General features: G+C 35.2%; 1 protein-coding gene across 7 annotated transcripts in view; it reads left to right on the top strand.

Annotated features, from left to right (window-relative positions):
- The first annotated feature begins 252 nt into the window (after positions 1-252).
- The window catches only part of SLC4A10 (solute carrier family 4 member 10), a 298,500-nt gene continuing 273,780 nt past the window's right edge, over positions 253-24,972 (top strand). For 5 of the 7 annotated variants that reach the window (XM_058715153.1, XM_058715157.1, XM_058715156.1 and 2 more), the window contains exon 1: positions 256-521. In XM_058715153.1, the coding sequence (XP_058571136.1) occupies positions 474-521 (48 nt within the window). In that variant the 5' untranslated portion in view covers positions 256-473. Of the gene's footprint in view, positions 522-24,972 lie in introns of all 7 variants that reach the window. The other 2 variants (XM_058715152.1, XM_058715154.1) reach the window with 2 other exon arrangements.

Raw genomic sequence — 24,972 nt, 5'->3', positions numbered from 1 at the left:
TACTCACAGCAGGACATCTAGGACACCTTATTAACATCTTCTTGTTTGACTTGTGTCTCCCATGGGGATCTGGGAATGAAGTGAATTGCCTCGAAGTGTTAAAATCTGGCTGAGTTGGTTGGAGTCCACCTTGGACTAGTCTGATAAGAAGTTAGCATCTTAGGTGAGATTCTTAATGTCAATTAGACTTGCAGCACTGCAGGCTGTATTTTATATCAGCAGCCAGGTGTGGGCAGTGACACAGGGCTGGTGAGATCTCTCTTACCGGCCCAGGGATCCAAGGCATTCAGTGCAAAACCTGGCCAGCAGCCCGAGCGAGTAGGAGCCATGTGACTCTGGTGAGTTGGAGTGTGCAATTGCCTCCTGCTTCAGAGCTACCTGATCCGAATACTAAGCAGAGCGAGTGCCGGGCTGAGTGTAGGACATTGAAGACACTGCAGAGAAAGGTGCTTATTCCAGAGGCGTTACAAAACATGGAGATTAAAGACCAGGGAGCTCAAATGGAGCCGCTGCTGCCTACGGTAAGAGACAACCTGCTGTCACAGATTAACCGCGTTTGCTGCAAATCCTGTCAGGCAAGCGGTCGGCTGGCTAGATGCAGTGAACGTACTTTTGGGGTGGTGGATAGCTCCCACGACATATGGACAGGGGTCTCCTCCCATCTCGGGTGACTGAAATGCATAACGCAAAGCACATGATTTTTTTTCCCCCTTCTCAATATGGATGCACTACGGTGATGAAATGTCTCATGTTTGCTGCTGTTTGAAGAGATGGCTAGGTTTTAGCAGCAGGGACAGCTGTGTGTCTCTCTCCCAGCCCGTTTCTGCCTATCTCTGTTTCTTAGGCTGTGCAGTGGTGGCTGAAGACCCTGCAGAGAAGCCCCCCTCCCTTTTTATCATATTCCATTCATGATAAATTTCCTCCCTATGCCTCATCCCCCTGGCAGTGAGGTAAGGGGATCTGCTGCTGTTGCAGCTCTAGAGATTTAGTATCTGCAGAAACCAGGGGAAAGGAGAACAGGAGGATTTTGTGTGTGTGTGTGTGTGTGTGTGTGTGTGTGTGTGTGTGTGTTTTGTCAATCTCTCTTAAAAGGAAATATGTCATGGTTCACATACAAAGAAGGTATGCATTTTGGGGGGACAGGCTGACAATTCAGCTTTGAATATCTGAAAGGTTCATGAGTTGTCATTTAGAAATGTCCTGCTTATTTCTGGGTCTTAAGCCAGATCTAAATCTTGGGTAAGTAGTTGGTTTCCCTATCCTCTCCACAGTCTCTGGGTGGCTCACAGACTTTGTAGCTCTTCAGGCAACATCTTTCTCAGCCTGGAGCAGCTGATGTTGCTGTGTTCAAGGAAAAAAAGAAAAATAACAATAACAATAACAACAACAACAACAACAACAACAACAGTATTTTCTTGATGCAACAGAGATGCCAAATGCAAGCTTCCAGCTGTCTATCAGCACTATCACAGCTCAGAACAGCAGAAATCTCCTCCCTGCTCCAAACCAGGAAGAGGGGCTGCTCTCAGCTCTCTGTTACTCAGGTTGGTGACCCACCTTGCAGAATAGGGACTGAGAGCAAGCTGTCCACTTCCACGTCCATTTCTAGGCTGTGAACACATCTTTAAATCAAATGATACCTCGGGGAGTGGGCAAATTCTGGGCCACTGTATTTTTAGGGCCTTACCTCTCCTGCTGGGCTCAAAATCTGCAAAAGATGCCAGTTTGCATCCCGGAATTGGCTGTGGCTACTGAGCATGCTCAGTTCTCCTCAGGACGCTAGATTTGGGCTGGGAGGGAGCAGGAGGATGGGAAGAACGCAGGCGTCACTACCAAGAATGGAGCCTAAATAAAGGGCGGGGGCTGTGAGGGGAAAAAAGGAAGCATATCAATTAGCCTGCCTGCTTAAAAGTAGAAACATTTCTCTGTGGATCAAAGTGGAGTTATTTTATAAAAATGAGAATAAAATATTTGTCTCTCTTCCCTAACTTGAATAGATATATAAATTATGATTCTGTGGGTACTCAGAATTAAGGATGTCAAGAATGTCAGAGAGAACTATCATTCCTTGGATGAAAGGAAGGGACTATACATAGGAATTGAAGGATGGAGATTTAGGAAAGGTTAAGTTATATGGAAAAACCCCCTTTTTTAGGGGGAAGGGGTTTGGAAGTTGGCCTACAAAAGCACGCTGAAGTCAGTTTGATGTGGCATATGAGTTGTCACTTCTGGGAACATTTAAAGGGTTTAGGACCAAGTGAGAATTAACTGGAAGACTTTAAAAGAGGATAGCATTACTTGGTTAGATGGGCAATCAGTGTATGGCTTAAAGGAGCAGAGAAAATAAAAGTTTGGCTAGAAAACAAGGTCTATCATCAGTCTGATGGAAATTTTTGAGGAGTCAAAGGTTGCATTTTATGTGGATAATGGCCAGTACAGAATAGTTACATAGTTACATAGTTTAATGGCAAAAGAAGATCATGTTAGCAGTTGATTATATGAAAAATAAACTTGAGAGGCTAGAATGGATGCTGAATTACTGGCCTACTTTTATACTTCTATAGTATTTTCAGCTTCAATTGCTTTTATGACTTGTTTTTTAGTTTTCAAAGCAGTCATTTTAAGTAAAGCAGATTTTATTATTTTAATTTTAAAAACGAGAAATTGAGGCATAGGGACTTGGAATAACTTGTCTAAGGTCACACAGTATTGAAGCCAGCACTGGAATATAGGTCTTCTAAAACTAGTTCAGAAAGAAAAGCACTATTTTTTTTTTTTACATTACATTATTAATCAGGCTTATCATAATCAGATCCTGGACTGGAGTTTTTATACTTGGAAGAGGGAGGAAGAAATAGCTTTTGACTCTGCTTTAGAAAATTAATCAGATGACTTTGCAAATAATTATGTAAATGGCAATATGGCATAATATTTAAAAACACAGTCTGGTAGGTCACAGCACTGCTATTTACATGCTTTATGATCCTGGGGAAGTGATAAGCCTCAGTTTCTTCAACTGAAAAATGGGAAGGGAATGGTACATATGTCTTGGGTTTTGAGAAGAGTGCATCAAATAACTTATGTGAAATATCTGTCATTTAGTAAGTGCTCAATAAAAGTTAGCTGCTAATAGGGAGGAAAGGGAGTAAAAGTTTCTTTTTAAGCTTCCAAGGTTTACCTTCATTTTAGTGTATATAAAGTACATTTTAAGGGTGTGAGTGAAGGAGGTCCTGACATGTTTCCTTTTTTTCTCAATCCTCCTTAGGGAGCTTTACAGATAATTTTCTTTTGATGAACAAGGCATCATAGCATTTATTGGCCCTCATCACTCTAAGGGTTAGGACATCCAGCTCTTCTGGGCTCAGAGTATAGTCTGGCTTTGATAGCACCTGACCGATACATCTGAAGCTATGGTTCAAGCCATGTTCAGAAGATTCCTTCATTTATTAAAAGCCTACTTTTGGCCAAACATGTTCATGGGGCTGAGAATATAGCAATGAACAAGATAGACAAAAACCCTGTCCACATGGTGCTCACAGTCTCTAGCTAGTCTAGAGATAGAGCTCAATTTAGCTTTTAGAGAAAAACTGCTATTTTCTCCTCAAATAATCATTGTCATAAGTTGTTTGAGATCGGTAAATATGAAGACTATTTGTAATAGTAATGAGGGTGGTATCCCTTTAGTAAAGATGGAATTAATCTTTTGAAAGTATGAAGCCAGGAATTTAGGACTGCATAGGACTTCAAATTTGTCCTTGACACTGAGTGTTGAGTTTGCTTCTAGGCGTAAATTACTAGACCACGGAAGAGACTTCTAGGAGAGTAGTTTTATAGCAGGTATTTCTATCTCATGCCATTTAATCTTGGGTGATATTTTAGTGGTTCCATGTTGGATCCCTTATAAAATTCTGATGTCCTAAAAGGAGCTAATTTTAAGTTGAACTTGCTTGTAAAACTGCCCTGAGGTATGGAACTAGAGTAAAGATCACTTTTTAAAGGTAATTTATTGGTGGAATAGAGCTCCTTTTAAAATGGTAATTCTGGATTCCCAAATGGCCCAGTTTATTGCTTTATTTGTGAAAAGAACCTTATGAAAAGTCTTCTACGTTATTAAATGAGGGAAAGGGGGACTAAAATGTCAAAGTAATGAAAAGAATATGTAAGTTGGCTAAGTAATATTGGTATTTATATTTTATTTAAATGGTGATTTAGATTATAGTACTAATTAAAAAAAACATACTCACATAGTAATACGTAGGAAGCAAAATGCAGTATAAGAAATCCTCATTTTCCCCTTTATGACTTGAATTTTTACTCTACAATGGTGAGTGACTATAAAAATAAAATGTACATATGGGATGCCAAGGTTGCTAATGAGTGGTAGAATCTAAAGCCTACAAGTATTGTTTATGGTAAAAATACTGAAGGCAGATGAGGAAGTGAGATAGTCTTCTATGGAGGCTTAGAAAATATCTGGGTAAAGGTCTGGAACTCAAATAGAGTTAGTGAACATGGCCCAAAATAATCACACTTCCAATGTATCCCAAAAACCTTGGGATGATGATTAATTCAGAAGTATAAATTGGGCATAGACCATAGTGCATTGCAAGATACTTCAAGTGAATGGAGAAATGTGGGTGCCACTCTCAACACTGCTTTGTAGAGAAACTCCACTCTTCCCTTCTCCTACCTCATAGGATACATGACACGTGATCATTTGGCTTTCTGTGAGGATACCACTTTCCATCTATATAGTAATATTAGTTAATTTTTATTTATTGTAGTTAAAATAAGTGTAAATTAAAGTTCTAATATATTGTTCCACTTAAAAGAGTTGTCTCAGATACTCTTTGAGGTTATGTTGCTCTTATTTAGAAAAGGGGAGTAACTAGTATTTAATGCATCTGTTTTGTGGAATCATAAAACAGAATGCATCTGTTTTGGTCTGAAAAGGACTACTGAGCTCAATTGCAGGTTTTGGACTCACTCATTAATTTACTTAAATGCATGATGAAACTGAACAACCAAGAGATAAGAAGATATATTTAAGGGTATGCTGCTTACATTAGTTAATGGCAGAGCTTGGCCTAGAGTCCAAACCTCTTTATTCTTTCCATCATTGTGTAGTCCCGCTTCTAGCATAGAGTAAACATCTGAGTGCTAAGTTAAATATGATGATGGTAATTAGACAAGTTTTATGAAGTAATAATAGGTATTGTCTCAGACTCACCCTAAGCATACACATCTTTAGTCTTCATGATAATCCTGAAAGGTTGCTAATGTTATCCAGCCTTACAGATAAAGAGACTGAGGCTGAGAAGGTCAAGTAAGTTACCCAGGTTCCCATAGCTAATAAGTACTGAGCTAGCATTTGAAAATATTACATCTAATTAAAAAGTGACTCTGTTCTTTTTAATTAGAGCCAATTTAAAAAAAGGAATACCGTTATAATATGGACTTTTTCATCTACCTCTTCAAAAATGAAAGTACTATGATATAAGATGTTATAAAATGTAAGGCACTGCAGGCCACATCTTACATGATTCCACTTATATGAAAAGTTCAGAATAGGAAAATCCTTAGAGACTAAAGTAGATTAGTGGTTGCCAAGGCCTGGGGCAGAATTGGGGGAGTGATTGCTAACATCTATTGTTTTTTTGTTTGTTTGTTTTCAGTGATGGAAATATTTTGGAGTTACATAGTGGTGTGATGGTTACATAACATTGTGAATTATACTAAATTGTATACTGCAAAATGGTGAATTTTACCTAAAAAGTATTGCAAAAAAATAGGCAAGTTATTTAACCTTTATCACTAACAGGGAAAAAGTTGAGGATCTAAACAATTCTTATATCAGTCCTATTTATATAGATCAAGAAAAGAGCAAATGAAAAATTCATGAAGATTCACAACACACACACAAACACACACACACCCTAGATCATGTCTACCACAAAATGTATTCTTTTTGTGAAGACAGTGCTAAGGCTAGTCAGGGTTTCACTGAACTATTTGCAGACCTAGAGGTCTTTGGGAATATATCCTCAAAGCTGAGTTAAGAGAGTATATAGCATATCCTATGTTTGAGAGAGGAAGAGAACTATTTCACTTGGGTCAAATTGTTATTTTTTTTCTCCAGATCATTTTTCTGAATTTTCTCTTGTTATACATTAAATTTTAGCATAAGGAACATCAAAACAACTAAATTTCTAGGAAAATACTTTTTTCCCCATTATACCTCATTTTGTGTGACCAACATTTTTTAAAGGTCATTGTTGGTTTAGCCTCATACAGTATTATGTTACTGTATGGTATAATAAGTCAAAATCCAAAGGAAACAGATTATCAATCATATTATACTGATTTTCAAAGTATGTTTCTTTTAAGATCTTACGATGCTTAAGGAGATTTTTTACATATCATAATAAATGTACCATATATATATATATGATTTACATGTCATAAAATTCTCCTGTTGCAAGTGTACAATTCAGTGATTTTCAGTAAATTTATAGAACTGAGCAACCATCACTGCAATCCAGTTTTAGCACATTTCATTGTCCCAAAAAGCTTTCTCCAGTCCACGTGTAGTCAATATCCACTTTTGACCCTAGGCAATAATTAATCTACGTTTTGCTGATTTCCTTTTTGTCTCTGTAAATTTGCCTTTTCTGGACATTTAATATAAGTGGAATTGTACAATAGACAGTCTTTTGCATCTGGCTATTTTCACTTAAGTGAAACATTCTTGAGATCCATTCATATTGTAGCATTTATCAGAAGTTTGTTCCTTTTTATTGCTGGAAAGTATTACATTATATGGCTAGCAGACCTTCTTTTGTTTATTGAGACTTTAGTCATTTGTATAGTTTCTAACTTTTGGTTCTTATATATGGTGCTATTATAAATTTTCATTTATAATTGTTTCCATGTGGGCATATATTTACACTTCTCTTGGGTAGAGTCCTATGAGTGGAATTATTGGATCGTATAGTAAGTTTATATATAATGTTCAAAGAAATTGACTCTTTTTCAGTGAGACTGCCATTTCACAGGTACCAGCTCTACCATAATAGAAGGGTTTAGGTTTCTCCACATTTTTGCCAACACTTGATATTGTCTTTTTGAATAGTCATTTTAATGAGTATAAAATGGTATGCTGTTGTGATTTTGATTTGCAATCTCATAATGACTTATTTTCTTAGTCCATTTGTGTTACTATAACAAAATATCATAGACTGGATGGCTTATTAACAACAAAAATTTATTTTGTGCATCTTTGGAAGCTGGGAAGTACAAAATCAATGAGTGGTAAGTTTGATATCTGATGAGAGCCCATTTCCGGTTAATAGATAGCCATCTTTCAGCTATGTTCTCAGATGGCAGATGGAAAGGGGAGCTACCTGGGGCCCTCTTTTATAAAAGCCCCAATCATTTCCCAAAGGCCCTTCTTCTTCTTCTTCTTCTTCTTCTTTTTTTTAAGTTTGTTTATTTATTTTGAGAGAGAGTGAGAGAGAGCTTGTGCATGTGTGAGTCAGGGAGGGACAGAGAGAGAGGGAGAAAGAAAATTCCAAGGGGGCTCCATGCTGTCAGTGAGAAGCCCAGTGCTGGGCTTGATCTCACAAACTGTGAGATCATGACCTGAGCCTATCCCAGGAGTCGGCCACTTAACCAGCTGAGACACCCAGGTGCCCCAGAAAGGCCCCATCTTCTAATACCATCACTTTGGGGGTTAGGTTTCAATATACTAATTTGGAGTATGTGTTTGGGGAAACACATTTGGTCTATAGCACTAATGATGTTGGACATCTTTTTATGTGCTTATTAGCCATTTGTATATATTCTTTTATGAAATGTTGATTAAAATATTTTGTCCATTTTCAAATTGATATTTGTTGTCTTGTAAGAGTTATATATATATATATATATATATATATATATATATATATATAGTACATATATTGGATATAACTTTTTTGTCAGAAATATGATTTGAAAATATTTTCTGTCTAGCCTTAACTTTCTTGATGACTTTTGGAATACAGAAGTTTTTAATTTTGACAAAGTGCAATTTATCAATTTTTTCTTTTATCAATTGTGCTTTTGGTGTTGAATCTAAGAACTCTGCCTAAACCAAGCTCATGAAGAGTTTTCTTCGTATGTTTTTTCCTAGGAGTTTTATAGTTTTGGTTCTTACATGTAGATCAATGATCTATTTTGAGTTAATTTTTGTGTATGGTGTGAGTAAGAGTCTAAATTCTTTGCATATAGATATCTAATTGCTCAAGCACCATTTGTGAAAAAGGCCACCTTTTTTTCCATTGGATTTTCTTGGCAGCTTTGTTGAAAGTAAATTGATTATCAATAGAAGGTCACTTTTTCTGGGCTCTAAGTTCTGTTCTGTTAATCTATGTGTGTTTCTTTACCCTAATACTACATTGTCTTATTATTGAGACTTTATAGTAAAATTTGGTATCAAGTATTATAAGTCCTTCCACTTTATTATTTTTCTAAATTGTTTTGGCTATTTTAGGTCCTTTGAATTTTAGGATCTACTTATTGATTTCTACAAAAACCCTGCAAAGATTTTGATAGGGATTGTTTTAAATTTACAGATCAATTTGGGTAGAATTGCCATCTTGGCAATACTGAGTCTTCCAAAACATGTACGTGGACTGTCTCTCGACGTATTTAGATCTTTAATTTCTCATGGCAATGTTTTGTAGTTTTTTTTTTTTTAGTGAGGACTTCTATGTATACAAAATGACACAAAAATTTCTGGATGCCATGTATATATGCATTCCTATGTTAAACTTAGGCCATTTTCAAAGAGTTTAGGACTCCAGAAGTCTTCCAAGAAAATGGAAATAGAGATTAATCTACAGACTTAGTGGGGTAGAGTGAGAATGTATTACAGACAAGGACTTGGTATGGTTTTGATCTAATGATGAAGTCCTCATAAGAATATCATCAATACTTGATCATTTATCATGAAAATTATGCTCTAAGGATTTAATAAACAAGTATTTTTTAGAAGAATTTTCCTGTTGCATATTGAATGTGTTAGGTTGCTGGAGTGCCTCCAACATTTATTTTTACCTATGCTTATTCTTGCTTATTCTGAGAAACCAAAATTATTTAGAGAAGGCAATTGCTTCCTAATGACTTTTTTTGACTAATGAGGCTTTGATATCAAAGGTGATAACCTAGTCACATTCCAGAAAGCAGGTGCCATAAAAAGTAGTTAGGTATATAATAACTACTGGATGGAATCAAAACATAGCTCTGCTTATGAAGCACATTTCATTTTTGTTAGATTCACTCTGCTCCTTTCATAAATACAGAGGTGATTTCCTGTTGATATTTAAGCTGCTTTTGGAATAAGCCTATCAAAAGTCTTCTGATTTGTTCAGAAACAAGACTGTGGTAATAAAATGGAAAAACATGCAGACATCAGGACCTAGACCTAATGTATAATTTGTTATTTAAGTGTATATAATGTACTTTGTGTTTTATTAATGAATAATGTTATGATATAAATACCTATAAAAATCTGATATTATATAATTTTACAGAGCATTTCTAGGAGATATTATTATTATTATTTACAAATAAAGGGATTATTATTGAAACTTCACACTCAAGAAGCACCTGTATCAGAATCATCAGGAGGGCTCATTAAAAATGCAGGTTCTGGAGACTATAGATGCTGGAGAGGATGTGGAGAAACGGGAACCCTCTTGCACTGTTGGTGGGAATGCAAATTGGTGCAGCCGCTCTGGAAAGCAGTGTGGAGGTTCCTCAGAAAATTAAAAATAGACCTACCCTATGACCCAGCAATAGCACTGCTAGGAATTTATCCAAGGGATACAGGAGTACTGATGCATAGGGGCACTTGTACCCCAATGTTTATAGCAGCACTCTCAACAATAGCCAAATTATGGAAAGAGCCTAAATGTCCATCAACTGATGAATGGATAAAGACATTGTGGTTTATATACACAATGGAATACTATGTGGCAATGAGAAAAAATGAAATATGGCCTTTTGTAGCAACGTGGATGGAACTGGAGAGTGTGATGCTAAGTGAAATAAGCCATACAGAGAAAGACAGATACCATATGGTTTCACTCTTATGTGGATCCTGAGAAACTTGGCGGAAACCCATGGGGGAGGGGAAGGAAAAAAAAAAAAAAAAGAGATTAGAGTGGGAGAGAGCCAAAGCATAAGAGACTCTTAAAAACTGAGAACAAACTGAGGGTTGATGGGGGGTGGGAGGGAGGGGAGGGTGGGGGATGGGTATTGAGGAGGGCACCTTTTGGGATGAGCACTGAGTGTTGTATGGAAACCAATTTGACAATAAATTTCATATATTGGAAAAAAAATTAAAAAAAACAGGTTCTGGGCCTTGCTACTCAAGTATGAAGAATATCAAGGGGATGGAGCCAATAAACAAGCAATATAAAGAAGTCTCTAGGTGATTCTCATGTACACTAAAGTTTGAGAATATTTACCTTAAAAAATTAACTGAAAAATTATAGTATGTCTGAGTTATTTTAGCTGTGGGAATGCTAGAAGACCAAATCTTGCAAAAAAAAAAAAATAAATGGGGATATTTTTTATAGATCATAATGGATTACAAAATTGCCGAGTGCTCATTTTACTCATTTAGCATTGATTACATATTACATATCACTTTGTAATTTATATGTATATAAAATTATTTTTACTCATATATAAATACACATACATATGACTTGTTTCCTTGATTAGAGTGCTAGATTCTTAAAAGCAGAGTCTATTGTTTCACAGAATTTTGTACTGCTTTCTAACAGAGCTAAGTGCATGTAAGTCCTTCTTAAACATATCATGGGTAATACATTAAGCAGCAACACTAGTCGACCTCAGTTGTCAAGAGCTTAAACTTTAGAGTCAGACAGTTCTAACTGTTCCAATTAAGTATGTATGCCAGCTCTGGCAAGTTTCCCAGCTGTTCAAAGCCTCACTTTTCTTATCTATAAAATAAGAATGATGACAATAATAGTAACATCTACCTTGCAGGCTTGTGAGAATCAATTATGTATATAATTATGTATATACCTTTATATATGAGTTATACTGTTTGGAGTAATTACTCAAAAATTATAGCTGTCATTGTTGTTATTACTATTGGCATAATATTTCTCTTTGATTGAAAATAATTTCACCAAAGATTTTTATACCCAATATGCATAATTAATTTGATAATGAATTATTGATTTAATAATTCTTATGTAATAACTTGATTTATCCATTTGACAGTAATAAGATGCAAGCCAATAATATATCTGGTAAATATAATACATTCATTTTTCCTAATTATAAAATTAATACTTATTTTTTAGCATAGTTTAGAAGCATAGAAAAGGACATATAAAAGAAAACATTCATTTTGTTATTTTTTGGCTTTTTATTTTGAGATAAATTTTGCATTTAACACAGTAATTGCAAAAATAGTACAAAGAGTTCCCATATACCTTTCATTTGCTTTGCCATAATATTAACATCTTATATAATTAGAGTTAACAATCAAAACTAGGAAATGAACATTAGTACAATTCTATTAAATAAACCACAGTATTTATTAGGGTATCATATGTCATTTTTCTGTTACAGGATCCCATTTTGTGTTTAGATATCACTTCTTTTTCTTTTATTTATTTTTTTAAGTTTGTTTATTTATTTTTAGAAAGAGAGCATGAGCAGGGGAGGGCAGAGAGACAGGGAGAGGAAGAATCCCAAGCAGGCTCCATGCTGTCATTGCAGAGCCTGCTGTGGGGTTCAAACCCATAAACTGTGAGATCATGACCTGAGCTGAAATTGAGTCTGATGCTTAACTGATTGAGCTACCCAGGTGTCCCAATGTCTTTTTAATCATCTCCATTTTGTGAGTTATTCAGTCTTCCCCTATCTTTCATGACCTTGACACTCTTGAAGTGTACAGGGCATTTTTTTTTTTTTTTTTGTAGATTATCTCTCCATTTGTGTTTCCAAGCTTCTCAATGAGATTGAGGTTATGCATTTATTGTCAAGAATACCACTGAAGTGACGTTTCCTTCTCAGTGAGTTATATCAGGGGATAGATGATGTCATTTCTGGGTATGTTAACCTTGATTATGGAGGTGTCTGCTAGGTTTTCTACCTGTAAAATTAAAAATTTCCCTTTTGTAGTAATGAGTATCTTGGAGGAGATACTCGAAACTATAGCAAATATCCTATTTTTCCTCAATCGTTTGCCCACAAATTTTAGCATTCATCAGTTACTATTTCCTGTTTGTTATTTATTTATTACTGTGGTATTTGCCTAATGGTGATTTTCTGTTTCTTTCATTCTTTCTGCATTCAGAAATTAGGATTTTTCTATAGGGAAGAGCTGTCACTTCTCTTCCATTTATTTATCCAATTGCCTATTTCAGTATGGACTCAGAAATATTTATTTTACTCTATGGGCCATATTCCAGCACTCTCAATTCCAGTTTTATTGTTCAGATGGTTTCATCTTTGGATATTAGGAGCTCCTTCAACTGGTTGTCGTCCTTTCAACATGCTTTCATTTGTTTTTGAGCACTTCCTTAGTATCTGACCCCACAAGATTTTCCAGGGTCATCTTGTATTTTCTCTGCCTCAGCCCTGGGATGGGTCATTTCTTTAAGGAACTCCTAGGCTAATTTTTGAGGCTATTTATAAATATTGTCAAAATTCTTTCCAGAATGATTGTATAACTAGGTTAGATTTTCACTAGAAGCCTCACAGGTATTTTTAAAATGTTGGCAATTGGAAACATTTTGCTGACACTTTCTTTTGTATTCCATTTCCAACTTTGCTATAGGTAGTGTTTCTCTATGAAGTGGGGTGTTTTGTTTTTTTTTTTAAATCACAGTTCAGAAGAATGTCGAATGATTTGGAAAATTATCAAATTATTACCAAAATGCTGCTTGTGGTTACTAGCCTATCTTTTTTTTATATTTATGCATGGCTTCTTTATACAGTGAAGATATGAACCTCTGGCCCCATCATTACAGACCCATACTAGATACCTTTTTGGCCATGAAAATTTTCAGTCATCTTCGAATGCATGAAATCGTTCCTCTTCAAAAACCACAGACATTCTTTAAATGTTTGTTTTTTTTTTTTAAGAATGAAGTTTGGAGAGGTCCAATTCACAAGGTGTTTCAATGTTTTTATCCTTCTTCTCAGCTCTACTGTTTATTAGTTTTTTTTTTTTTAATTTTTTAACGTTTATTGATTTTTGAGAGACAGAGAGAATAGAGCATGAGCAGGGGAGGGGCAGAGAGAGAGAGGGAGACACAGAATCTGAAGCAGGCTCCAGGCTCTGAGCTATCAGCACAGAGCCCGATGTGGGGCTCGAACTCACTGACTGTGAGATCATGACTTGAGCCGAAGTTGGATTCCTAGCCGACTGAGCCACCCAGGTGCTCCTGTTTATTAGTTTATAATAGGCACAGGTTACATTTGCTGTATTAAGATGATTCTTATGTACAGCACTTTCATCTTTATCACTCTGTAAGAAGAGAACTGTCATTCTTATTTGAACCATCTAGGACCTTTCATGTCATCAGAGCCATGTTCAAGAAGTAACTGAAGATCCTGGTAGATGACAAACTTGACAAAAGTGGAATTCTAGACCTTCCAATAGGTTGTCACTTAAGTAAAGCATGGTAGTTTGAACTGTGCTCATAAGTCTGATTTAATATTTTTTTTTCTCCTTATGTGGCTTGAAAAATATAATTAGTTCTTAAGAATGGAGATTAGGTTAATCTACTTTTAAATCAAATAATCTGGTAACAGTTATACAACAGTAATTGTTTTATGTTTGTCTTGGTATTGTAAAGTGGTACTTTCTATTTAGTCTTTGACATAAATATCCATTTAAGTGGTTATCATAAGAGCTAAACAACAACAAATCCTGAACATCCACTCTCTTAGCCTGATATTAGAAAATTTTTAGATACCAGTGCTAGTGTAACAACAGGAGCTGGAACCTCCAGTACAGACCATTTCTGTGATGTAAGGTAATATAATATTTTGCCAAATCTTTGTGAGGACAAAAATGCAGAAACGGTGAACTTAATATCGCCTTTGTCCATTTAAAAAATCAATGAAGCTTTCTCATAATTCAGGAAATTCTAACTGTATTCATTTAAAACATTCTCAATCTTGAACACAGCTTTAAAAAGATCAACCTTTCATGAAATTACATTAAGTAGCTTATAATTTCACTTGTTCCCTTTTATGATTTAAAAACCATTTCTTTTTAACATACTTCATTATCTCTCTTAGACTAGGAATACTGAATTATACGACTTTCTCATCTAAACAGATTTCTCCCATCTTTAGAGATGGTTGCATGATCTGGCATAAGTTATTAAAGGGCTTATATCTTTGATTCCTTAGGCTAGTGATATATCTCAATGCAAAATATCTAGTAATCTCAGTTCTCTTGATTTCTAGTAGGTCAAATATTTTAGAATGAATTCTACCACCTTTCATGGTTACATTGGAACTTTTGACATTAAAATCAGTTTTTCTTGGAAAAAATATACTTTCCTGGTGTTTCTCTTGGTTCAGAAAATATCTTGAAGAGGGAATGAAAAGACTAAAAGTTTATTGAATCTCTGATTGTTCCATTAAACAATAATTTGGTGATTGTGTTTCAATAATTTATAAACACATATTTATATTTATCTCAAAAAATAACCTGCATCTTTAGAAAACAAGAAGCAAGAGTGCTTAACAAAATGCAATTGAACTTTAATACAAACATTAATATATGAATGGCTCATATTTTAATGAATCTAAAATTTTAATTAATTCAGTTACATTAATTACCTTAATGGCAACCTCCCTATTAGATGAGAATGGAGGAGGTAAAGAAGGCTTTCCTGTCTTTTAAGAAATGCAGCAAAGATTCCATCCACATGGGAAGGTATAGTAAACTGTGCCAATCATGGGCTTAGGAAACATTTTGCACTGTTTTGATAATAATGTCTGTGCAGACAGTCCATGTAAAAGGGAGAATAAGATCAGTACAAATAAATAAGACTCAAAGGTAATTCAGATTATCTTTTTAAGTCAATAGTTTCAGTATTGCCCTTTTAGGAGATGGTCAGTCAGGTGTGACCACAAGAGGAGACACAGGAGGGCCTGAGGAAAACAAAAATGTCCATTCCTATTGACCATTCTTCAAAGAAAAAACAAAGACACAAACTAAACAAAATAAAATTTATTAAAGATTTTGGGGACTTTTTGGACTACGGTTTGAAATAACAACGAGGTTACAATAAGATCAGAATAGATGGATCTTAATCCATCTAACGTTTCACAGTGAGTGATTTAGGCCTGAGAGAGTTAGAGACCATTTGATTTTCAGAAGTAATAATTGAATACTCAGAAACAATTGAGGAGGACATAATGCTAAGTGAAATAAGCCAGACACAGGAAGACAAATACTGCATGATCTCACTTGTATGTGGAATCTAAAATAGTTGAACACTGGGGCGCCTGGGTGGCTCAGTTGTTTAAGTGTCTGACTTCGGCTCAGGTCATGATCTCACGATTTGTGGGTTTGAGCCTGGCATAGTGCTCTGTGCTGACAGCTCAGAGCCTGGAGCCTGCTTCGGATTCTGTGTCTCCCTCTCTCTCCTTGCCTCTCCCACTTGTGCTCTGTCTGTCTCTCTCTCAAAAATAAATATTTAAAAATAAATAAATAAAATAGTCAAACACCAAGAAGCAGAGAGTAAGAGAGTGTTGCTAGAGGGTGGGGAGGAGAGGGTGTCTGGAGGTGTGGCTCAAAGGTACAAAAGTTTTAGTTACGCAAAATAACACAGGGGAGCCCAGGAAAGCCTCATTATACTGACAGGTCTCTGGAGAGGAAGTCACTAGTGCTGTGCAGGATCAAGGGGAAGCTATGGCTTTTGGTCAGATGGCAGAAGACAGGTTTCGGAAGGTGAAGAAGAGCAAGGACAGGTTTAGGCCGGAGCCTTTATTGGGAAAGGCAAGGCAGGGTGAACACTTTAGAATTGTCTAATTTGAATAATTCCTGTGGGGTTTTGGAAGCGGTCTCTGGTCGCCTGGTACTTGGCTCTGAGATGATTTAGGTTTGGTTGGTGACTTAGTTGAGGAGGAAGTTGGTGGTATAGATTTGGGGTTGGTTAGTTTGCATGTGAAGAGTATGTTTGTAGGCAAGGTGTTAATTATCTTTGGGATTTAGCTAGCCCTGAAAGGGGCAATCTCTCCCTGGGTCTATAAGGCCCCAAATGCCAAAGCACCAGTAATATAGAAAATAGGAAAATATAGTTACTATACTTGGTTCTGTGATGAATGGATGCCAAATAGATAAAAGTAGAATCTACAAAAAGATAGAACAAATGGATATCCTGTATCAATCTATACATTCTCTTTAAAAAGGAAATGGAGAAAGAATCCCTGTTGGGCTAGATGTGACCACCCACTTTATCTGTGTCCATGTATAGGAAGGATTTTGGCAATTCCCTGTAACTTTTTCTCTCATAGTTTTACATGCTCCCATGAAACTATGGGCTTTAATGGAAATTTGATTAAAAATTGTAGATATACCTATACTATTTTTTATAACACACAACCTCTTGTGATAATATTTGCCCATAGCTAACATATAGCTGTTAAACAAAATATAATAATGAGAATATGTATAGGGAAGACAACATATAATTCTTTTTTTTAATGTTTTATTTATTTTGGGGGCACCTGGGTGGCTCAGTTGGTTAAGTGGCCGACTTTGCCTCAGGTTATGATTTCACGGTTTATGAGTTCGAGCCCCCCATTGGGCTCTGTGCTGACAGCTTAGAGCCTGGAGCCTGCTTCAGATTCTGTGTGTCTCACTCTCTCTGCCCCACTCACACTCACTCTTTCTGTGTCTCTCAAAAAAATGAATAAACATAAAAAAAATTTTTTTTAAGTTTTTATTTTTGAGAGAGTGCATGTGTGTGAGCGGGGGAGGGGCAGAGAGGGGGACAGAGGGTCTGAAGGGGGCTCTGTGCTGACAACAGTGGATGTGGGGCACCAACTCACAAATGGTGAGATCATGACCTGAGCTGAAATCAGATGCTCAACTGACTGGGCCACCCAGGCGCTCGGAAAACATGTAATTCTTATTAGCCTCCCCCTGATTTTTCTCCCCAGCCATTTATAAGTATATTTGAAATTATTGTATGTTGGTCTGACTTTCCATTTACAGATTCCTTTCTGATAAGCCACTGCCGTGGTTTTATATTATATGAATAAAGATACAAGGGGTCACCTTTGATTATTTTGGATAAAGCCTGTACAAGAAAACACAGTATTGTTTGGACTTTGTTATATTTTCAAGAAGTTAAGATTTTTATAAAATGTAATATTCCCAAAGAATTTAGTTTTGGCTGAACATTCAAGTTGAAAACCAAGTAAGGGAATTTTACATAAATCTGAGAGCCAGTCAAAATAAAGAGCAGTGAACATTTATCAAATGTAGAGAATGTGTTTGGAAACTTTTAAAATCTTACTCATTTTTGTTCACTTGAATTATATGCAAAATTCCCTTTAATATTAGGAAGGATTTACCTTTGGAAGAGGGAAAGAAAATAGCCTAAGGAAAAGGTGATGATATAATTCAATAGAGATAACTTCTATTAATGTACTTGACTATTCTGTGAATTGAATCAAAGTTTTAAAAAGTTTAACAGAAGCTTAAAGTTCCACTGAATGTAATAGTTAACTATATGCAAAATTTACCGATTGCCCCATATTTTGTAAAAGTTATAGTTTTATAAACTAGCTTCTAGTGCTAGTGGCTTTTTTGAAAAGTCTATATAATTCTGTGATCTGTTTATAATCACAGCTGGTGGCTAAACAGATAAACTGATTATGTTTCCATAAGAGGTTCATAATCAGGGTAGCAATGCATTTTTTAAATTTTAATTTTTTATTTTAATTTATTTTTTTAAATTTATTTTTTAAATTTACATCCAAATTAGTTAGTGTACAGTGCACCAATGATTTCAGGAGTAGATTCCTTAATGTCCCTTACCCGTTTAGCCCATCCCCCCCTCCCACATCCCCTCCAGTAACCCTCTGTTTGTTCTCCATATTTATGAGTCTCTTCTGTTTTGTCCCCCTCCCTGTTTTTATATTATTTTTGTTTCCCTTCCCTTATGTTCATCTGTTTTGTCTCTTAAAGTCCTCATATGAGTGAAGTCATATGATATTTGTCTTTCTCTGACTGACTGATCTCACTTAGCATAATACCCTCCAGTTCCATCCACGTAGTTGCAAAAGGCAAGATTTCATTCTTTTTGATTGCCGAGTAACACTCCATTGTATATATATACACCACATCTTTATCCAGTCATCCATTGATGGACATTTGGGCTCTTTCCAAACTTTGGCTATTGTTGATAGTGCTGCTATAAACATTGGGGTGCATGTGTCCCTTCAAAATGGCACACCTGTATCCCTTGGATAAATACCTAGTAGTGCAATGGCTGAGTCATAGGGTAGTTCTATTTTTAGTTTTTTGAGGAACCTCCATACTGTTTTCCAGAGTGGCTGCACCAGCTTGCATTCCCAGCAATGTGTTTTATAATTAGTTGGACATGAGTCTATCTCCCAAACTAGACAGTGTCTGCATCATGTCTATATCCCCAGTGCCTGGTACAGGAGCTGGAATACAGTAGAGATACTCTATAAAAAGGTGTGTTGAGTCTAAAAACATGTGTGGTTTTCAATTGTATGGTTTATGGCTTATAATGAAAATTTGGAGTACTCTCTGTTTAGGCCCCTTGGCTTAATCCCATTAAATACTAGTTGCATTTCTTTATGATGTTCTTCCATTTTAGTAGTTAAAATTTAATAATTCCTTTAAACCAGATTGACTCTTAGGATGCTAAAAATGAAAAATGGCAGACGTTTCTCTTCAACATGTTTTTATCAGTTTGAATTTTGCATCAAAAATATATGGGAAATATATCTGCTGTAAAGCTAAATTAGGCTAAATTAATAGTTTTCACATTATAATTCCGGGTTGTGTGGAAGTCTATAGCTACCTATTGGAGCTCAAAATCATACTTTTACAGATCATTAACTGATTTTAAAGTTCTATGTGGGAATCAGAAGAGATTGGAAGATATGTTTTCAAATGTCTAAATAAGTAAATATATATTTTATAATCAGCATTGCTGATAATGCTGTAAAATTTTATCTAACAAATGCTTTCTTCTTTGTAAATTAAATTAGTTGCTTCAAAATTAGAAATAAGCGGATATTTTTATCTTTGGTATATTGACAAAAGCTTATGGAAAGCCTAGCTACTATGATATAAAAACTTTTTACATTTGTTGAAATTCTTCCTTTTGCCTAGTTTTTATAAGTATTGTTTTTGGAATTTTCAGTATCTTAGGTAACAAGAGTTTTATGACAGCATAATTTCTAACTTTTTCCTCACTTATTCACAGTTCTAAAATAGGTACTATTCTTTTAGGGCTTACATGTCTTTTATGCTCAGAGATTTTAGAACAGCTTTTTAAAAATCAACTTTTTCTTTTTCTGGAATGATTATACAGGATTTTCTTAATTGAAGACTGTTACCAAAATCTATTATGGTTTGTTCTTTCATTTGGAGAAATCAAATTACTCTGCTTTAACTTTGAAACTGGGTAGTTCTTTAAATGTCCTTGTAACCAAGTAGTTAGCAACATTTACATGCCTATCATGTTTAATAGTGTTATAATTCTTCAAACAATTAAACAAACTAATTTCAGTTATTTCAACATCTGTTAGGATTATTGTCAAGGAACATACTTATTTTCATGTGCAAATTAGAGGTGATTAAACCATGAAGAATTTGAAATATTGATAATCAAGATGATATGTCTGAATCAGTGTACAAGTCTCATTTTTATGTACATGATTATAATAAAAGGAACTTCTGGATGTTGTTTAATCAGTATTTGAGAACATTTAACACAGAGTAATTTGTATTTTGAACTAGATAGGTATTCCTCAAAATATAACATTAATTTCAAAGCCAGTTTAGAATAAATGTATAAATTAATTTTTCTAAGAAAAGAACTAGAAAAGAACAACATAGGTATGGGAATGATTAGTTATCTAATGTATTCCTGTTAGAGAAAAAAGTGAAACCTAGGTTGATTGAGCTAAAAATGAAAGTATTAGTGTGACATTACTGACTTTTATAATAATTCTCTTTTAAACTATTTTTTTAGATTTAGTATCTTTAAAATTTGAATATAGGTAATTTCTATTTCTGGATTTCATACATTGTAAAACTTCTTTCCATCATCCAGATGTCATATAGATTAGACGAGTTGGGTTAGAGCATTGGGTCTAGTGCCATGGACCAGTTCACTAATAGTACTTGGGGCAGAACAATGATGATATGAGCCTAGTTAAACAGTATTATGACTTATTTTTAAAAGCTCTTCAGTTCTTTTACAATAGCACCCATGCATTTTTCAAAATATTACATATATGATCTCATGTCTTTTTTAAAAGATTTTATTTAAATTCTAGTTAGTTAGCATGTAATGTATATTAGTTTCAGGAATAGAATTCAGTGATTCACCACAAGTGCCCTTCTTTATACCCATCACCCATTTAGCGCATTCCCTGCCCACTGTCCCTCCAGCAACCGTCAGTTTATTCTCTAGACTTAAATAAGAGTCTCTTGTTATTTGCCTCCCTCTCTTTTTCCCCCTTCATCTGTTTTGTTTCTTAAATTCCACATGTGAATGAAATCATATGGTATTTGGCTTTCTCTGACTGACTTATTTCACTTAGCATAATACACTCTAGCTCTATCCATCATTGCCAAGGGCAAGATTTTTTTTTTGATGGCTGAGTAGTATTACATTATGTATATATACCCCACATCTTCTTTATCCATTCATCAGTCAGTGGACACTGGGCTTTTTCCATAATTTGGCTATTGTTGAAAATGCTACTATAAACATTGGGGTGCAGGTACCCCTCCATATCAGTATTTTTGTATTCTTTAGGTAAATACCTACTAGTGCAACTGCTGTGTCTTAGGGTAGTTCTATTTTTAACTTTCTGAGGAACCTCTGTACTGTCCTCCAGAGTGGCTGCACCAGTTTGCATTCCCACCAACAGTGTAAAGGGTTCCCCTTTCTCTGCATCCTTGCCAACATCTGTTGTTTCCTGTGTAATTTTAGCCATTCTGATGGGTATGAGGTGGTATCTCATTGTGGTTTTGATTTGTATTTCCCTGATATTGAGTGATGTTGAACATCTTTTCATGTGTCTGTTAGCCGTCTGGATGTCTTCTTTGGAAAAACGTCAATTCATGTCTTCTCATTTTTCACTGGGTTATTTGTTTTTTGGGTGTTGAGTTTGATAAGATTTTTATAGATTTTGGATACTAACTCTTTATCTGATATGTCATTTGCAAATATCTTCTTCTATTCCATAGGTTGCCTTTTAGTTTTGCTGATTGTTTCTTTCACTGTGCAGAAGCTTTTTATCTTGAAATCACAATAGTTCATTTTTGCTTTTCTTTCCCTTGCCTTTTGAGATGTGTCTAGTAAGTTGCGATGGCCGATGTCAAAGAGGTTGCTGCCCGTGTTCTCCTCTAGGATTTTGATGGTTTCCTGTCTCACATTTCTTTCATCCGTTTTGTATGATATAAGAAAGTGGTCCAGTTTAATTTCTCTGCATGTTGCTGTCCAGTTTTCCCAACACCATTTACCGGAGAGGCTGTCTTTTTTCCATTGGATATTCTGTCCTGCTTTGTTGATGATTAGTTGATTATACAGCTGTGGGTCAATTTCTGGGATTTCTATTACAATCACCTTTCTGTTTCCTCCCTCCATCTCTCTCTGCAGTCATTAGCACAGGCAACATTATTTTTTAGAAACTATGATCAACAAATTCAGGTTCAGTTGGATATTTGACCATTATGAAATAAGTTAATGGCAGAACCAGAACTAAACTCAAATGTCTCACATCTTAATTTGATCAACATTTTCTGATACTCTGAAATGGCAGAGTTACCTTATAAGTTCCTCAGGCGAGGTTGCAACTGTATTTTCCAAAACAAGTATCTGATGTAGTCTCTTTGCTCACTCATTCAGTTACTCATTCAGATATTTATTGAAGACATATAGTATGTGCCATTGGGTGTTAAGGACTTGGCTCAGTGGATTTCAGTTTTGCATATAAGCTTGGTGCTTAGTAGGACTAAAATGTTCTTAAAAACAAATACTTAAAACTTTAAAAAAATTAATGTAACTTACTTCTAAAAAACATAGACTCTAAGGTGTCCATGGATCACCATCTTGACCTCTGGCCTCCTCCATTCTCCACAGAAGTAACCTTTGTTTTCAGTTTGGTGAGTATGCTTCCAGACCTGGCATATACCCATGGATAATATATGACATTGTGAGTGTTTCTGAAAATGACATCATACTATTGCCTTTACAAATTGCTTTTTTATTTAAGCAATGTTTTGGAGATCTATGCATGTTAGATGATTGCTCTATCTCATTGTTTGTTGCATATTCCACAGTCTATGGTAACTCTTTCATATTATGGGCATTTAGGTTGTTTTCAAAATCTGTTCCCTTTTTAAATAATGCCTCAGTAAAAAATTTATGAATGTTCTCTGGAGTAGGTACTGAGATGTCTATTTGCATTACAAATTTTAATAAATGCTGAAAAAATTATGTTTCAGATTGGCTAATCCAATTTTTATACATTCTATGAAATTGTTTGTTAACCTATGACTTCCCCCAAATGTGGTAGTATGTACAAAATTTGTGCCAGTATTTTAAGGTTCATTTATTTATTTTGAGAGACAGAGCGAGTGGGGGAGGGACAGAGAGAGAAGGAGAGTGAGAATCCCAAGCAGGCTCCGCACTCTCAGATTCAGGGCTTGAACTCATGAACCCTGAGATCATGGCCTGAGCCAAAACTAAGTCAGACACTTAACTGACTGAGCCACCCAGGTGTACCAGGACAGATAATTGTCTTTATTATTATTCAAGCCTAATGAGTTAAAAAAAAAAAACTAACCTTCTTATTTTGGAATAAATTGAGATTTACAGGAAAGATGCAAAGATACAGCATCTCCATATATCCTTCACTGAGTTTTCTCTAATATTAACATCATACCTGGTGTATTTGTCAAAACTGATAAACTAACTTTGTACATTAATTTCAACTATATTCCAAACTCTATTCAAGTTGTACCAGTTTATCCACATATGCTCTTTTTCTGTCCTGGGATCTCATCCAGGATACCATATTGCATTTAGTATTCATGTCTTCTTAGTCTCCACTGATCTGTGCTAGTTTCTCTCTTTCCTTGCTTTTTTATGACCTTGGTAGTTTTGCAAAGTATGAGTCAGGTATTTTTTAGAATGTTCCTCGCTTTGGATTTGTCTGATGTTTTTCTCATGATTAGACTGGGGTTATGTGGTTTTGGAAAGAACATCACAGAGTTGAAATGCTTTTCTTATTACATCCTATCAGGTTGTATATGATATCAACATGACTTATCACTGGTGATGTTAACCTTGATCACTTGATTAGAGTAAGGTTTGCTACGTTTCTCCACTGTAAAGTTGTTATTTTATTCTTTCCATACTCTGTTTTTTGGTAGCAAGCCATTAGGCTACACTTGCGAGAAGAGGTTGTATAGACCTCCTGGAATGGGGGAAGTATTTATTATATACATTATATGAAATTATTCTGTAAGAGAGACTTACCTTCTATTTCCCATTTATCTATTTATCCAAACATTTATTTATATCAATATGGACTCATGCATATTTATTTTGTACATTGGGTTATAATACGATACTGTATTATTTATTTTGTTGCTCAAATTGTTCTAGCTTTTGCCACTGGGAACTTTTAGGTTGGTTCCCGATAACTTTTTGTTGTTGTTGTTTTGAGGGATCATGTTGAATTAAGGGAAAAGATACATACATATATACAGATATATATGTATGTCATGTATTAACTCAACGGTAATAACATATACAAATATACCTATTTCCTAACATATTGATATTTTGCTTTAAAAATACTTAGAGCTATAAGTGATATAGGATATTTCATTTCTTCGGGATTCTTTTGTATTTTGACAAGCCCCTTTGTAAAGCTGTTTCAACTTAGTACTGTCTAATTATATTTTAGTGGCAGAGTATTAAATATTGAATGACTTGTCCACTATTTATTTATAAAAGTTGGTAAATGAAATAAAAATATTTACAAACAAGAAATATAGAAAACAATGTTACTTATTAGTTATACAATTATTGGTTTTTACTTTTTAAATTATTTTTTAAAGTTTATTTATTTTGAGAGAGAGGGAGAGAGAGGGCACGTGCATGTACATGCACAAGTGTGAGCAGGGGAGAGGCAGAGAGAGAAGGAAAGAGAGAATACTGGCCTGATCCCACAAACCATGAGATCATGACCTGAGCTGAAATCAAGAGTTGGATGCTGAACTGACTGAGCCACCAGGTGCCCTAATTATTTGTATTTAAACAAGTGAGGGTGTGTAGAATCTATGAAAACAAATGTGACCACTACCTAATAATTGAGTCAGAATTTTTGAAAATCTCTCACCTTTGAGATTGCATTCTAATAATATGTGTAAGAATATAAGTGATGTAAAATTGAATACCATTTTCACATTAAAATGATAACTTGAAATACTGTTTGGTGCATGAGTCACCTGTCATTCAAAAATCCCTGACCTGATGCTAAATATTCAAGCCAGTAAATGTTTGGCCTCAGAATTAGAACATTCTTTTTTTAATTTTAATTTTTAAAATTTATTTTAGAGTGTGAGAGTAGGGGAGAGGGGCAGAGTGAGAGGGAGGGAGAAAGAGAGTGTGTGAGGGAGAGATG

The sequence above is a fragment of the Neofelis nebulosa genome, chromosome 2, assembly GCF_028018385.1.
Source record: "Neofelis nebulosa isolate mNeoNeb1 chromosome 2, mNeoNeb1.pri, whole genome shotgun sequence".
Lineage (NCBI taxonomy): Eukaryota > Metazoa > Chordata > Mammalia > Carnivora > Felidae > Neofelis > Neofelis nebulosa.
Note: the sequence above shows the minus strand (reverse complement) of the source record. Positions and strands in the feature narration are given on the sequence as shown.